Source organism: Magallana gigas, chromosome 4, assembly GCF_963853765.1.
Source record: "Magallana gigas chromosome 4, xbMagGiga1.1, whole genome shotgun sequence".
NCBI lineage: Eukaryota > Metazoa > Mollusca > Bivalvia > Ostreida > Ostreidae > Magallana > Magallana gigas.
The window spans coordinates 28570502-28589031 of NC_088856.1; the positions used below are offsets into that span (position 1 = coordinate 28570502).

The 18530-nt window shown below is 32.9% G+C and overlaps 1 protein-coding gene and 2 long non-coding RNA genes across 3 annotated transcripts; 1 reads left to right on the plus strand and 2 right to left on the minus strand.

Annotated features, from left to right (window-relative positions):
• The first annotated feature begins 7551 nt into the window (after positions 1-7551).
• On the plus strand, positions 7552-9240 carry LOC136274612 (uncharacterized). Its single transcript, XR_010713069.1, has 4 exons — positions 7552-7618; positions 7965-8028; positions 8171-8308; positions 9140-9240. It is a non-coding gene; the product is annotated as an uncharacterized lncRNA (long non-coding RNA).
• Positions 9241-10288: 1048 nt separating this feature from the next.
• LOC136274613 (uncharacterized) lies at positions 10289-12000 on the minus strand. Its single transcript, XR_010713070.1, has 4 exons — positions 11918-12000; positions 11519-11582; positions 11249-11386; positions 10289-10412 (listed from the first exon to the last, which is right to left on the minus strand). It is a non-coding gene; the product is annotated as an uncharacterized lncRNA (long non-coding RNA).
• Positions 12001-15166: 3166 nt separating this feature from the next.
• On the minus strand, positions 15167-16263 carry LOC136275040 (protein asteroid homolog 1-like). Its single transcript, XM_066083301.1, has one exon. The coding sequence runs from the start codon at positions 16190-16192 to the stop codon at positions 15167-15169; it is 1026 nt and encodes a 341-aa protein (XP_065939373.1). The 5' UTR covers positions 16193-16263.
• Positions 16264-18530: the final 2267 nt, after the last annotated feature.

The following is an 18530-nucleotide window of genomic DNA, read 5'->3' on the forward strand; positions in this document are numbered from 1 at the left end:
ACTATATACAGCGATTTATTTACGGGGTAACCAATAAGGGGGGGGGGTCATTTTTCTATGGGGGTCATTTTTCTTCATGTTTAACATGAAGAAAAATAACCCCTGGGTCTTTTTTCTTCAGAAAAATCCAATTATTCTTCAGCTAGGGGGGGGGGGTCATTATTCTACGTCGAAAAATGACCCCCGGTCATTATTCTACGGGGGTCATTATTCTTCATTACACCGGTCCTATAATATCACGGTTGTATTTAATCATTTTATCGAAAAATCTATCAATACGGATATATTTCCAAAAACTAATGTTATTGCTAGATTCCTGCAATAAAAGGCCTGTCACGGTCTAACTAGACCGTGACAGGTCTTTTATTGCTATGTATTTAAATGGGATTCAATCGATATTTTTCAGTTATTCCATAAAGCACTAAATTGTATTAAAAGACTGTATAATAATTTGTCAATAAGCTCATATCTGTCCTCCAACAAAACAAATATAATCCTTCACTTGCACTAAACTCATTAACTAGTAATTAATTTCAATTGTACTTTAAAATGTGATGTAGGTAGACATCGAATAGATCAATACCATAATAATTGCTCTTAGTGAGATTAATTAAATGTAAAATGTTTAAGTGCAGTTTTTAACATATCGTTGAAATTTAAATGTCTTTTATCAATTTATTTTCTCAATGATCAGTAGTTAAGGAAATCAGATTTGATAAACTGGAACGGCAAGTAATTAATTGCAGCATACCAACTTTCAATAACTCTAAAAGAAAATATCTTACCTAAATGCAAACTGTTAATGAGTATTATTGAAGTTTTTTGTTTTAAAAAGTTCTTTCTATGATCAAGTAAAATATTGAATAGATTTACCAATCTAGTCTGAAATTGATGGATCTATAAGAAGCGCATCGAATATAATTGAAAATGAAAATCTGTAAAGAAATAGTTAAACATGTACTTGTAACGTCAGTTGAATAAATCCTTACAAAATGCAATGATCATTTATGCAGTTCAAGTTTTGCTAAAAAAGAAAGGGTATGAGTTTACAAGCACATAAGGCAGTGTCTCGATTAAAGAAAATCCTGCGTCATTACTGCACAAACTTTCGTTCTGAGTTGCATTTCTGCATTCATGCTTAAAATGAAATGGATTTCAAACATAATACTGAAAAGATATCATTCATTTTGATTAAAAATAAACCAGTTGGCACTTAGCGAAGTCTGTCAAACGCCTCGTCCTTTATTCATGTCAGTAATTTAAAATAAATTTGATTTAGTGTTGTATTAAGTTTGCCCGTACTCTTTCCGTATTCAACGGAAAGTCCGAGGAATATTGTATCAAACCCGTTTTAGTTTTGATTCTTTTATATGATAATTCGCAAAATATTGTTTTTGAGAAAGTGCTACCGTAAAGCACGAAATTGTATTAAAGACTGTATTATAATCTGCAACAAAAACTCGTGTTTTTTCTCTCACATTGTACTCTTCTTCGCTCTGCTCTTCTTGCTTTAACAAAACAATTCTATTCTTCCAATTGCATTAAACTCATATACAAAAAATACATTTCATTGTATAAAAATATATCATATAGGTAGATATAGAATAGATCAATATCTTACTAATCATACTTAATGAGATTAATTAAATATGAAGATGTCCATGTACGGCTTTTGACACGCCGTTTAAATTTGAATGATTTTATCCATTTCTCTTCTCAGTGATCATTACTTGACGAAATCAGTTCTAATGAACTAGATTGAAAAGTTAGTCATTAAATCAAACCAATCTTGAATAATTCTAAAAAATAATACCTAATCTGAATGCAAACTGTTATCGATTTTAATGAATTCTAAAAAAAGTAGTTTTTGGTTTTAAAATTCTGTGATGCTTTAAAATACTATATAGATATACCTAGTCGGACATTGATGGGTCTATGAGAACCCCATTGAATGTTATTAAGAAAGAAAATCGGATGAAGGAATAGTAATAACATTAGTTGAATAAATCCTTACAAAGTGCATTGATCATTTATGCAGCTCAATTTTTGCGAAATAACACAGGTTATGAATATACAAGCATTAACATGAATTGGATATGTCTTTGTCAAGGCAGTGTCTTGATAAAAGAAAACCCTGCGTCATTACAGCACAGACTTTCGTTCTGAGTTCAATTGCGTGCGTTCAGGCTTAAAATGAAATGGATTGCAAACATGTCACTGAAAAGATCTTAATATTCATTTGATTTAAGAAAGAGCGGCTAGCATTTAACACAATTTGGCAAAGGAAGCGTCTTTCATTAATATCTGTTATTGAAAAAAAGTTGATTGGTGTTGTATTTAGTTGGCCCGTACTCTTTCCGAATTCGATCTGAAGTTCGAGGAGTCTTATATCAAACCCAGTTTAGTTTTGAAGTTTTTGTACGATTTCTTGGTATAATATTTTTATTCTTCATTTTTTGAGAAAAAATTACCGTCCTATGATTAGAATTTGCGAAATCAATTTCCAAAAAAAATTTATCATCAAGTGTATCATATATTCTTTTTTAGGTTCGAACATTTAAAATTTACTGGAAAGGTCATAATATGATAGCATAAACTCCCGCGTGACAAGCAACAACAAAACACGCTTATCATGGCATTCCCGACAGGAGTGTTAAATTTGCAAAGCCTAATTAAACAAATGGTAAAATGCATATTATGTCATGCTTGAAAAGGAGAACAAAATATATGCAAACAAAATTAAGAAGCACAATCTAACATAAAAATAAAATTTCTTAGCATCTTTTGCTTGGCTTTGATCATGAAAAGTGTTTATTGGAAAACCTCCAACTTTCACTCCAAATTAAGAAAATCGTTCTAGTCAAAGCTTAAGATTGTTTTGGGAACACATAGCAGGGTTCAGGATAATGAAACTTGTAAATTGATTTATACATTTGAAAAATCAGATAATTAGATTCAAACCTTTATTATTAAAAAATAATTTTCGTTTATTTATGATGTAAGGTTGTTACAGACAGCAATTCTGAATAAGTGCAGTACATGCACTGATGACCATTTGAAATGAAAGCCCGTTGTCAAGGAAGTTGATCCTTCTTTGGACAATATTTGTTTCTATGTTTTGAATGCTCTTTTGAAGACAATAATAACCATTATAATATAATTATATGCATATGATTATTTTTTATGTGAAACAGTCGAAGTTTTTACTGCATTCCTTGTTTTGCTTTCCAAAAAAGTACTAGTTGATTATGTTAATGATGTACATTCTATATTTTTCCTTTTCTTTTTCAGAACCCCCGATTGAGACATTTTTATCTGAAATCTACAGTTGTTACAACCTAACATTAGTTCACTTTACGACGGTGAAACATGGGAATTAAAGGATTGACAACGTTCATGAAAAGTAATCCACAGCTTATGAAAGAAATTCGACTGCATGACACAGAGGTAGTCATAGATGGAAATAGTTTGTACCACTTCATCTTTTATAGTAATCAATTGGATTTTCTTCACGGTGGAGATTATGACCAGTACGCATATAAAATAGTTAAATTCTTTAACCTTCTCCACTGTTGCAACATTCAGCCTTACATTGTGTTTGATGGAGGAAATGATCCAAATGACATGAAATTCCAGACAAGTCATAAAAGGATGAAACAGAGGCTCGAGATGGCTATGCAACTGGCAAAAGGACATAAGGGAGACTGTAAAGTTATGCCTATCCTGGCGTTTGACACTTTTCGAGCAGTTTTGAAAGAAATTATGATTCCGTTTGCAGTTTGTGACTTTGAGGCTGACATAGAAATCGCAAAACTTGCAAATAAGTTGAACTGTCCGGTTTTGTCTGATGATAGTGATTTTTATATCTTTCCTTTAACAGCTGGATTTATACCTTTTGAAAGTGTAAGTTTCACGGAGCAGGAAACCAGAATGGAGAATGATAGTTTGGAAAACTTTCTTTCTGCTCGAAGATATAATGTGAACAATTGTGTACATTTCTTTCCATTTTTAGGTAGAAAAGTCCTCCACTTGATTGCTGCCCTCCTAGGAAATGACTATGTTGACACACAAATATTTAAACCATTTTATTCTTCAATCTGGAGGTATGAAGGCTATACACCGTTTAGTATTCCAATAACTGACAAAAGGACCCTCAAAGTTATTCTGTGGTTACGAGGGTTGAAAACATATGAGGACGGAATTTCAGCAATCACATCAAGAGCGTTAACTTCACAACATCTAGAAACTATCCTATCTGCTCTTAAAAGAACTAGGACGGCATTTACTTTTAATGCATCAGATTCTACTCTGTTTCCACACTTTAAGCAAAACAGCAGTGCAATTGAAAAATCAATACGAGGGCAAAATGGTTCGATGATTCCGGAATGGTATCTTTGTTACCATAGACAAGGAATTCTTCCGCCAAGTTCCTCAGACATAATAACATTGCGAAGAAAATTTTTGATCCCTCAGGTGGAAGACCCGAATTCAGCATCCTCCTATCGGTGTAGTGCAAAACTTAGATAATATATGTACGGAATACTGCTTTCAGAAGACATCATGGACGAAGGATTGGCAACAGACAGGATTTCTGATGTCGAAGAGTATGATCGAACAGGGCATACACTTTTGAAAAAAACTGTTCATGCTTTGAGAACTTTGACAGGATATGGCGAACTCCCAAAGCTTTCAGTAATTCCAAACCTTTCGTCATCTCAAAAAGAAAATATTCTTCGTCGGATAATAAATATAACGTCTTTTAGCATCGATTATATGACCAAGGATCTATAGAACTTGTTCTAGGAATAGTTTTATTTTGGATTAAGAGAGCCAGGCCACATGTAACTATTTTCCATTTGCACAGCATACTGGTCTGTCTGATAATGTTGAAATCAAAATGGGTTCTTTTTCATCATGGTACAACTGGATGTGAGAAAAATGTGATAGAAGATACAGTTCTGGGCATGACCGGTGAGTCTTTAAAAGAGGTCTTTTTCAAACTCAATCAATATAGTGCCAAAACTGACCACAACAAAGAAAACCCAGTTGACTCTGGTGTGATCCATGGCTTTGCACAATTCCAGACCTGTCTTATGGGTACTATGCACCTAAACTCTCTTTTGATGTGCCCGTTTCCAAATCCATGCATACATCATCTATTTTCAGGGACAATTCTGTACAATGTTTATCTAGAGCTTAAAAAACAAGAATCTGCTGACATATTTATACATAAAGTTCTTTTAATGGAATCAAATCTTGCACAAATACATCAATGCCTTTTTGATGCTGTGATTAATGCTCTTGACGCAAATGGAAAAGCTGCCGCATCCAGATATTTTGAAGAGTGTACGGATCATATAGAAAAAAAGGAAAAAAAACAAAAGAACACAGCGTGTTCAAACAAGTTCCCAGAGTACAGGAAACAGATTTAGCGTTCTCTATATGAGAGAAAGTGACGAAGACTAAGAGCTTATCTGAAGGGGAGTTATATCATTATTAATCTTAAAAAATACATTGCTGGTGCAAATACGAATAATATATGACATGAAGAAAAGTATTATGAAAACTGGATTATATTCACTGACATCTTATTATATTTTGATCATGTTCATTTGTTGTGTTTACGTATTGTCATGTTATTACATGTACATGTACATTGTGACGGGTGAATTGGTAATTCACTAAAAGAAGGTACGGGTATCCATAAAATACGTTCCTGACATGTTATGCTAAAGTTAAGCTTATTTACACATATTTTCTATAATCACATAGTCGACCAGAATAAATTGAAGAAAATGGAAGAGAAGCCCCTCCTACGATAGATGCTGTAGAACATAGTACACTTGAGATATATTAATGTCACAATTTTATGCTTAACAGTACTTTAATTAAACAAACCCAGAAAACGCATCAGTGATCAGGATGATTCGGGTTTGCTTTTCGGGTTGAATGAACTGAATCAATTATTCAGCATCCGTCATGATCCTTATTCCACCATGCAATAAGAAAAAGTGTTAAACGAAAATGTTTATTTGCTGTAAAATCTAACTGAAAAATACAACAGTTACTTATAGTAAGAATTTTATTTTGTTGCCGCAATTTTTATTATACATTTTTATATAACCTACAATTTATCCTGCTTTTTGTTCTTAAGTGCATGTACAATCTGTTCAATGTCACTACAGATTGGATAATAAACTTGTAGTATGCACATATGTATATTATTCATATCTGGATTTATCTAAACTAGACATGTGAAATGTCAGACTGAGATATGCATTCCCATAGCAGGGAATGTATTTTAGGCAGAAAATTCACTATATTGGAGCTCCGCCTCCAACCCGACCGCTTAATGCTAGTAGAGTTGGTTTCAAAGGTCATGAGTTCAAGCCCCGGCCGGGGCGGAGGTGAGGTGAGGCTAATTTCTCTAGTTTTTTTTTTTACCGATGTCTCTGTCCGCTTTATCTGGAGAATCATCTGATTTTTTCTCTAAACGTTCTTCTTTCACTTTGAATAACTATCTTTTAAAAGTTTGGATTTTAATGAGTTTTGAGTTATTGAACAAAATGTGCTGCATAAATGGCTTTTGACAGAGTATACATATTCATGTTGTTTATACCCATGAGATACAAAGTCATATATACAAGATATTAAATCTGTAAAACCGAAGTTCAAGCAAGTGAAACATCCGAGCTAACAAGTCGTTCGTACAAGATACCAAGTCGCAAGAACGAGGATACATGTTGTAATTACGAGTCAAACGACATAAATCAGAACAAGTCGTATATATGAGAGAATTTGTTGCATATAGGGGATCATATTACAATGTATTAAGACTCGGTCGTAACTTCAAGATAGTAGTCGTACAAGCCACATAGATTCAGTCGTATTTAAGAAATAGTTTTCGAATAGTCAAGGTATATGTCATATGTACAAGACAATTTCCTTACATTTTTTTCTTACGAGTAAATTTGTCTTACGAACATTGTACGAGAAATTTAGATATACGAATGACAATAATGTCTTTAAAAGGGCGTAATTCGTACTATAACATAATTATATTAAGTCTAAAATATCGCTATACATGGGGTTCAGTTTTAATTAGTTTAAATAATTGAATGACATTTTTCATTATTCTATAAATAATATGTAAACCATTTTTTTCATTGAAAAATTTATTTGTTTATACGACAAATGTTTTGTTTTGCATTACGGAGTCCCCTACATTCCACTGATAAGAGCTAAGTAAACATTTTTTACTGGGATTTTTGAGTTCCGTTGGAGGGATTGGTTGTTATGGGTAACATGCGATGCGTGTATATTTCATACATGCATTGATACAAACAACTCTTCACACCGTTCAGTTTTAAAATCAGGTGTATTCTGGAACGCAACATGCATCCTTAAAGCTGTAACATAATTTTAACTCCATATTTTCATACGCCATAGCTGAAATTACATACTTGAGCAATTATTGATTAAGGTATAGAAATGACAGCAGAAAATGTAACAGATTTATCGAAGTGTCCCCTTCAAAATTGTTTTTTCACAATGCGTGTGTATAAAACGCCGGCAACATCGGAATATACCTAGTTCGTGTTATCAGGTACAAATTAAGGTGAGTTGATTTCATTCATATTATATTAACTACGGAGGGTTGGATGATCACGGCCATTTTAGGCCATATGTACCTCCATGTAAAGAAGAGCTATGTATAGAGATATGGTAAACTGCTTAAGATTTCAAAGCTAAAATATTCGGGGTTTTTTTTTTACTAGATGTTAGTTTAAGGCAAAAATATCAAAAAACAAAATTTAAAGCAGATATTTCACTGAGAATGAATTTAGCATTGATATCGAGTTTGTAGTACATGCATGTATGAAACATTACGATTATCATAATACTAGCTAAATTGAGAATTGGTCGAAATATACACACTGAGTTAATTATTTTCATCTTTGCAGTCTCTAATGGAAAAACGTGGAATTTGTCTTGTCCTTTGCTTGATCGCAGGCGTCACATTTGCAGGTATTTGCATTTAATTTGATTGATCTATGATGGTTTTGAAAAATTAATGTTTAATTTGCCTATAACTGAATAGCAAAATTATATATGCTTAGTGTCAGAGAATGATATATAAACTCTTGAATATCTCCTTTCCTTTTATCAGTGGAATGGCCAATTGGAACTTACACATTGGTAAAACCAAGATCTGGTTGTCCGCCTGACTGGCTAGAGGGCTGGACCGACCAAGATAACGAGGATAGCCATAATAGCAACAGTATATCATACGGACACCATTTTGCCGGTACCATTTTTAAGTCGTTGCATTGATATGTTTTATCATAATATTAATCGCTATCTATTAGATGTAGACTGAGTTTTCTAAATGATAGTTTATCAGTTCATTAAAACAAACTTTAATTGCTGTATGTATCTGTGAGAGATTGATACATGTAATGTATCGTCAACATGCATTAGGCGCTATTCCTAATTAAGGAAGCTGGATTGTCAACAAATTAAATCATCAGATCTATCTAAAATTGTAAGAAATCGTAATTTTAGCTAATAATTATTGTTTAGTAGACATAATTCAATTATTTTTTTTTAAATTTGGGTATTTTCCTATATTTTTATATAGAGCTCTTTTCTCTAAAGGAGATCAATACAGTCCACGGCCATTGAGCCCTGTTAATATTCCACTTTGACGTTTCCGCACCGTTCTATCATAAAAACATAGGCATCTACATCGAAGTGTCAGACATAAACTGGCGATTTCCAGCAACGATATTCATAATGAATAATGAAAATGTTATGATAAATTCTAATAATTTTACAATTTCAGATTCATTTTATGAACTATCAATATCATTTGATATAATTATTAGAATTTATCATAACATTTTCATATTAAATTCTCAGATTTATTGAGAAATTCGACATGAAACACTTTTAATTTTTCGAAGAATTATACCCAAATTTTTAAACTGATTACTAGTTATGATAGTTGTGTTATTTGAAACGTCACTGTGTACCAAAACAATTCCTTGCGTCGGTTGCTATGTTATTTACAAAATTCAATTTTATTCATATCTTGTGGTCTAAAAATATAAGTAAAATGTAATGAAATAAACCACAGGAAGTTTCGGAAGAAACATGAAGTTCTACTACTGTACAAAAAATCCAAACATCGGCATGAACGGCGGATTGTGGCCAGACGGGAACTACTGTATACTACAGTCGTGTCCAATGGGTATGGTTTGTAAACTCTAAATTGGTTACAATGCACTAAGTATTTTTATTATTTTATGGCTAAAATGTATTCAGCTAAATCTCTCCGTATGCATACTGAGAGTCTAAGACGAGTATTGCAATGATATCAGTAATACAATATCTGTAAAATTTAAAAATAAAATTTGTCTAAAAATAGGGTTAATCATTACAAAACCAGCGCAAATTTTTGTGCGCCGTATTTTGCAACTTTTCAAAACTGTAGCTCCCAGATCATCCATCCGAACTTTTTTAAAGACCATAGGCTGCTGACCTGCAGCTAGTTTCAAATTACTACGTATATGACGGTATACCGTCGAATCATTTTTATTCGTGGGGGTCAATGTTCGTGGGTAGCCAAAAATGTACTGGATTTTGGTGGACCTAATTTCGTTGGTAGTGTAATTGGGATAATTTTAATGATTATTATATAACACATGCTTATATTTACGTTCGGGGGGACGTAAATTAGTAGTTATATACATTGTACATGTATATCTAACTGCCTTATTATTCTTTAAGTGGAATAACACATCATTACAAAATGGCTGACCGCTGATCGAAAATACATTTCGTTTTATTAAATGGATATTATGGACTGAAACATGGAACTTACTCCAGAGCCGAGTGAATAGTACATTTTTGGCTACCCACGAACATTGACCCCCACGAATAAAAATGATTCGACGGTATACCGTCATATACGTAGTAATTTGAAACTAGCTGCAGGTCAGCAGCCTATGGTCTTTAAAAAAGTTCGGATGGATGATCTGGGAGCTACAGTTTTGAAAAGTTGCAAAATACGGCGCACAAAAATTTGCGCTGGTTTTGTAATGATTAACCCTATTTCTAGACAAATTTTATTTTTAAATTTTACAGATATTGTATTACTGATATCATTGCAATACTCGTCTTAGACTTTCAGTATGCATACGGAGAGATTTAGCTGAATAGATTTTAGCCATGAAGTACTAAAATACTTATTGTATTGAAACCAATTTAGAGTTTACAAACCATACCCACTAGACACGACTCCCCATGTTGTAGTATACAGTAATTCCCGCCTGGCCACAATCCGCCGTTCATGCCGATGTTTGGATTTTTTGTACAGTAGTAGAACTTCATGTTTCTTCCGAAATTTCCTGTGGTTTATTTCATTTCATTTTACTTAATTTTTTCGACCACATGACATAAAAAATTGTTAATTTTGTATATAACAAAGCAACCGACGCAAGGAATTGTTTTGATACACAGTGACGTTTCAAATAACACAACTAGCATAACTAGTAATCAGTTTAAAAATTTGGGTATAATTCTTCGAAAAATTAAAAGTGTTTCATGTCGAATTTCTCAATAAAACTGAGAATTTAATATGAAAATGTTATGATAAATTCTAATAATTATATCAAATGATATTGATAGTTCATAAAATGAATCTGAAATTGTAAAATTATTAGAATTTATCATAACATTTTCATTATTCATTATGAATATCGTTGCTGGAAATCGCCAGTTTATGTCTGACACTTCGATGTAGATGCCTATGTTTTTATGATAGTACGGTGGGGAAACGTCAAAGTGGAATATTAAGATGGCTCAATGGCCGTGGACTGTATCGATCTCCTTTAGAGAAAAGAGCTCTATATAAAAATATAGGAAAATACCCAAATTTAAAAAAAAAAATAATTGAATTATTTTTACTAAACAATAATTATTAGCTAAAATTACGATTTCTTACAATTTTAGATAGATCTGATGATTTAATTTGTTGACAATCCAGCTTCCTTAATTAGGAATAGCGCCTAATGCATGTTGACGATATATTACATGTATCAATCTCTCACAGATACATACAGCAATTAATGTTTGTTTTAATGAACTGATAAACTATCATTTAGAGAACTCAGTCTACATCTAATAGATAGCGATTAATATTATGATAAAACATATACATGCAACGACTTTTAAAAACTGGTACCGGCAAAATGGTGTCCGTATGATATACTGTTGCTATTATGGCTATCCTCGTTATCTTGGTCGGTCCAGCCCTCTAGCCAGTCAGGCGGACAACCAGACCTTGGTTTTACCAATGTGTAAGTTCCAATCGGCCATTCCACTGATAAACGGAAAGGAGATATACAAGAGTTTATATATTATTCTCTGACCCTGAGCATATATGACTTTGCTATACAGTTATAGAAAAAACATTAATTTTTCAAAACCGTCATATTAAGTTAAATGCAATTACCTGCAAATGTGACGCCTGCAATCAAGCAAAGGACAAGACAAATTCCACGTTTTTCCATTAGAGACTGCAAAGATGAAAATAATTAACTCAGTGTGTTTATTGCAACCAATTCTCAATTTAGCTAATATTCTCGTAATGTTTCATACGTGAATGTACTACAAACTCGATCTTAATGCTAAATTCATTCTCAGTAAAATTTCTGCTTTAAACTTTGGCTTATGATTTTTTTGGCCCTATACTAACGTTCAGTAAAAAAAATCGAATATAATAGCTTTGAAATCTTAAGCAGTTTACAATATCTCTATACATAGCTCTTTACATGGAGGTACATTTGGCCTAAAAATGGCCAATATCATCCAACCCTCTTTAATTAAAATAATATGAATGAAATCAACTCACCTGAATTTGTACCTGATAACACGAACTAGGTATATTCCGACGTTGCCATCGTTTTATACACACGCATTGTGAAAAAAACAATTTAGAAGGGGACACTTCGATAAATCTGTTACATTTTCTGCTGTCATTTCTATCCCTTAATAATTGCTCAAGTATGTAATTCCAGCTATGGCGTATGAAAATATGGAGTTAAAATAATGTTACAGCTTTAGGGATGCATGTTGCATTCCAGAATACACCTGATTTAAAAACTGTTTGTATCAATGCATGTATGAAACATGCACGCATCGCATGTTACCCATAACAACCAATCCCTCCAACGGAACTCAATAATCCCAGTAAAAAATGTTTACTTAGCTCTTATCAGTGGAATGTAGGGGAATCCGTAATGCAAAACAAAACAATTGACGTAAACAAATATATTTTTCAATGAAAAAAATGGTTTACATATTATTTATGGAATAATGAAAAATTTCATTTTAATTATCAAAACTAATTAAAACTGAAACCCATGTATGGCGAAATTTTAGACTTTTGATATAATTATGTTATAGTACGAATTACGCCCTTTTAAAGACATTATTGTCATTCGTATATTTAAATTTCTCGTATAATGTTCGTAAGACAAATTGACTCGTAAGAAAAAAATGTAAGGAAATTGTCTTGTACATATAACATATACCTTGACTATTCGAAAACTATTTTTTAAATACGACTGAGTCTATGTGGCTTGTACGATTACTATCTTGAAGTTACGACCGAGTCTTAATACATTGTAATATGATCCCCTATATGCAACAAATTCTCTCATATATACGACTTGTTCTGATTTATGTCGTTTGACTCGTAATTACAACATGTATCCTCGTTCTTCCGACTTGGTATCCTGTAAGAACGACTTGTTGGCTCGGATGTTTTACTTGCTTGAACTTCGGTATTACAGATTTAATATCTTGTATATATATGACTTTGTATCTCATGGGTATAAACAACATGAATATGTATACTCTCTCAAAAACCATTTATGCATCACATTTTGTTCAATAACTCAAAACTCATTAAAATCAAAACTTTTAAAAGATGGTTATTCAAAGTAAAAGAAGAACGTTTAGAGAAGAAATCAGATGATTCTACAGATAAAACAGACAGAGATATCGGTAAAAAAAAAAAACCTGAAAAATTAGCCTCACCTCACCTCCGCCCCGGCCGGGGCTTGAACTCATGACCTCTGAAACCAACTCTACTAGCATTGAGCGGCCGGGTTGGAGGCGGAGCTCCAATATAGTGAATTTTCTGCCTAAAATACATTCCCTGCTATGGGAATGCATATCTCAGTTTAACATTTCACATGTCTAGTTTAGATAAATCCAGATATGAATAATATACATATGTGCATACTAAAAGTTTAATATCCAATCTGTAGTGACATTGAACAGATTGTACATGCAAAGAACAAAAAGCAGGATAAATTGTAGGTTCTATAAAAATGTATCATAAAAATTGCGGCAACGAAATAAAATTCTTACTATAAGTAACTGTTGTATTATTCAGTTAGAGTTTACAGCAAATAAACTACAAAATCCTTAATTTTCGTTTAACACTTTTTCTTATTGTATGGTGGAATAAGGATCATGACTGAAAAAAAACTGAACTTTATTTATTTTACGATTGATAAGCAAGCTCTACAACTTATATTAATATACAATATAGGATCATGACGGATGATGAATAATTGATTCAGTCCATTCAACCCGAAAAGCAAACCCGAATCATCCTGATCATTGATGCGTTTTCTGGGTTTGTTCAATTAAAGTACTGTTAAGCATAAAATTGTGACATTAATATATCTCAAGTGTACTATGTTCTACAGCATCTATCGTAGGAGGGGCTTCTCTTCCATTTTCTTCAATTTATTCTGGTCGACTTTAGCATAACATGTCAGGAACGTATTTTATGAATATCTGTACCTTCTTTTAGAGAATTACCAATCCACCCGTCACAATATACATGTACATTTAATAACATGACAATATGAAGACTCAACAAATGAATATGATCAAAATATAATGAGACGTCAGTGAATATATTCCAGTTTTCGAAATACTTTTCTTCATGTCATATATTATTCGTATTTGCACTAGCAGTGTATTTTTTAAGATTAATAATAATATGAATCCCCTTCAGATAAGCTCTTAGTCTTCGTCACTTTCTCTCATATAGAGAACGCTAAATCTGTTTCCGGTACTCTGGTAACTTGTTTGAACACGCTGTGTTCTTTTGTTTTCTTTCTTTTTTTCTGTACGATCCGTACACTCTTCAAAATATCTGGATGCGGCAGCTATTCCCTTTGAGTCAAGAGCATTAATCACAGCATCAAAAAGGCATTGATGTATTTGTGCAAGATTTGATTCCATTAAAAGAACTTTATGTATTAATAAGTCAGCAGATTTTTGTTTCTTAAGCTCTAGATAAACATTGTACAAAAATGTCCCTGAAAATAGATGATGTATGCATGGATTTGGAAACGGGCACATCAAAAGAGAGTTTAGGTGCATAGTACCCATAAGACAAGTCTGGAATTGTGCAAATCCATGGATTACACCAATGTCAACCGGGTGTTCTGTGGTATGGTGAATTTTGGAACTATATTGATTGAGTTTGAAAAAGACCTCTTTAAGAGACTTATCGGTCATGTCCAGAACTGTAACTTCTATCAAATTTTTCTCACATCCAGTAGTACCATGATGAAAAAGAACCCATTTCAATTTCAACATTATCAGACAGACCAGTATGCTGTGCAAATGGAAAATAGTTACATGTGGCTTGACTCTCTTAATCCAAAATAAAACTATTCCCAGAACTAGTTCTAGGTCCTTGGTCATATAATCGATGCTTAAAGACGGCATATCGATTATCCGACGAAGAATATTTTCTTTTTCAGATGACGAAAGGTTTGGAATTACTGAAAGCTTTGGGAGTTCGCCATATCCTGTCAAAGTTCTAAGAGCATGAACAGTTTCCCCCAAAAGTGTATGCCCATTTCGATCATGTTCTTCGACATCAGAAATCCTGTTTGCTGCCAATCCTTTGTCGACGATGTCTTCTGAAAGCAGTATTCCGTACATATATTCTCTAAGTTTTGCACTACACCAATAGGAGGATGTTGAATTTGGATATTCCACCTGATAATGTTATTATGTCTAAGGAACTTGGCGGAAGAATGCCTTGTCTATGGTAACAAACATACCATTACAGATTCATCGAACCCTTTTGCCATCGTATTTGTTTCGCAATTGCACTGCTATCTTGCTTAAAGTATGGAAACAAGGAAAATTCCGAGTCTGTTGCATTGAAAGTAAATACTTCTATGGTTCTATCTAGAGCTGATGATATAGTTTCTAGCTGTTGTGGAGTTAATGCCTTTGATTTGATTGGCGAAATTCCGTTCTCATACGTTTTCAAACTTTCTAACCACAGAAGGACTTTGTGGGTCCTTTTGTCAGTTATTGGAATACTTCTAAACTGTGTATCCCCTTCATATCTCCAGATGGAAGAATAAAATGGTTTAAAAATCTGTATGTCAACATAATCATTTCCTAGGAGCAGAGCCAGCAAGGGGAGGACATTTCTTCCTAAAAGTGGAAAGAAATCAACAAACTTGTTCACATGATATATTCGAGCAGTAAGAAATTTTTCCAAACCATCATTCACAATTCTGGTTTCCTCTTCAGGAAAACATACACTGTCAAGAGGTATGAATCCAGGTGTTAAAGGAAATATATAAAAATCACTATCATTGGACAAAACTGGACAATTCAACCTGTTTGCAAGTTTTGCAATTTCTTTGTCAGCCTCAAAGTCACATACTGCAAACGGAATCTTAATTTCTTTCAAGACTGCTTTAAAAGTGTCAAATGCCATGATAGGCATTACTTTACAATTTCCCTTATATCCCTTTGCTAGTTGCATGGCCATCTCAAGCCTCTCTTTCATCCTTTTACGATTTGTCTGAAATTTCATGTCATTTGCATCATTTCCACCATCAAACACAATATAAGGCTGAATGTTGCAACAGTGGAAGAGTTTAAAGAATTTAATTATTTTATCAGCGAACTGGTCATAATCTCCACCGTGAATAAAATCCAATTGATTATAATAAAAGATGAAGTGGTACAAGCTATTTCCATCTATGACTACCTCTGTGTCATGCAGTCGAATTTCTTCCATAAGCTGTGGATTACTATTCATGAACGTTGTCAATCCTTTAATTCCCATGTTTCACCGTCGTAAAGAAAGTGGAATTTAGGTTTTAACACTTGTAGATTTTTTATACAGCTGATTCAAAAAGGACTTCTGAAAAAGAAAAGGAAAAATACAGAATGTGAATCACTAAGTTACTAGTAACATAATCAACGTAATAATTTTTGCAAAGTAACACAGGAAATGCAGTGTAAAGTACGATTGTTTCAACAACAAAAATTCGTAATACCATATAATATAATTACATGTATAATAATTACAATTCTCTCCAAACGTGCATTTCAAACGGAGAAATAAAGTTTATCTCAAGAAGGAAAAACGTTACAAATTGCACTTGCCCATTTTGTGCTTTTTGTAACGACCAACTTCATTGACAAAGGACTCTCATATTTTAGGACCACCAGTGCATGAACTGCAATCCTGTAAAATTACCTCAGTAACAACTGAACATCATAAATAGATCATTTAAAAATAAATGTGTAGATCCAAATACTCCAGTTTTATTTTTCAAAACTTTAAATCAGTTTACAAATTCCATAACCCTAAGCCTGGTATTCGTTCCCAAAACAATTTTAAACTTTGACTTCTGTGTGGGTTTTTTTTTTTTCATTTAAATAGAAAGTTTACTTTCGTTCTGAGTTCCATTGCGTGCGTTCAGGCTTAAAATGAAATGGCCTGCAATCGTATCACTGAAAAGATCTCATTCATTTGGATTTGAAAAAAAAAAAATTGTACTGACGCAGGGTATTCTTTTATAAAGACACTGCCTTATGTGCCGAGATCCGATTCATTGGTAAATATTCAAATTCTTGTATATTCATACCCTGTCCTATTACGCAAAAATTAAGCTGGATAAATGATCATTGCATTTTGCAGGGATTTATTCAGTCTGATGTTATTACTATTCCTTTAACCGACGTTCTCTCTCAATGCCATTCAATGCGGTTCGTATATACCCATCAATGCTAGACTACATTGGTAAATCTATTCAGTATTTCACTTCACCACAGGATTTTAAAACTAAAAACAACATTTTTAAAATAATTCATTAATACTCAATAACATTTTACATTCAGCTAAGCTATTATATTTTGAATTATTCAAGATTGGTTTGGTTTAATAACTGACTTTTAATCTAGTTCATTGGATGTGATTTCTTCAAGTACTGATCATTGAGAAGAGAAATGGATAAAATCACTCAAATTTAAACGGTGTGTCAAAAGCCGTACATGGACAGCTTTATATTTAATTAATTTCATTAAGTGTGATTAGTACAATATTGATCTGTTCAATATCTACCAATATCATATAGTTTAACACAATGAAATTTATTACTTGTATATGAGTTTAATGCAATTGGAAGAATATAATTGTTCTGTTAAAGCAAGAAGAGCATAGCGAAAAAGGGGAAGAGAAAAGACAGGAGTTTGTTGATGCAGATCATAATACAGTCTTTCATACAATTTGGTGCTTTACGGTAAAACTTTCTCCAAAAACAAGCATTCTGAGAGTATTGTATAAGCAATACACGTCCCCTACTGGTTTGTGGAAATTGTGAAAACAATACACTGTTATGCAGAATATCGAACCCGAACATTAAAAAATTGGAATATAAAAAATAAATTTTCTCGAAAATATGTCAACCAGACGCTACAAAATTGTAAACTTGATCTGTAGTTTGACATTTTGAAGCTGTTCAGCAAATTTCATATTATTCCTCAAACGCATAAGGAAAAAAGGTGTTGAAAACTGAAGTGGGACAGACAGACGGAAAGACAGACAGGCGGACGAACGGACGGACAGACGGACTGACGGACGCACAGGAAAGCTATAGTCCCCTCCGGAGAAAACTGGTAGGGGACTAATAAAATTTTTTTACGAATAAATCTTATAAAAGATTCAAAATTAAAACTCTTTTGATACAAGATTACTTGGAATTTGTATTGAATTTGGAAAGAGTACGATCCAACTAAATACAACACCTAATCAAATTTATTTTCATTTACAGATATTTATAACGGACTAGGCGTTTGCCAGATATTGTTAAGGGCCAATTGCTTTTTTTTTTAATCCAAATGAATCAAATCTTTTCAATAATTTGTTTGAAATCTATTTCATTTTAAGCCCAAACGCACGCAATGGAATTCAGAGCGACAGTTTGTGCAGTAATGACGCAAGGTAATTTTTGATCTTATGGAACGCGATCAGATACATTGGTAAATGCTTGTTTATTCATTCAGAAATATGCCAACATGCATTTTGAATGTTGAAGTGGAAATTCCAGTTTTGCACCTAAAATGAAGGTGTGAACGTTAGAAACTTTCAATTTATGCTTTAAATGACTAAGAAGATA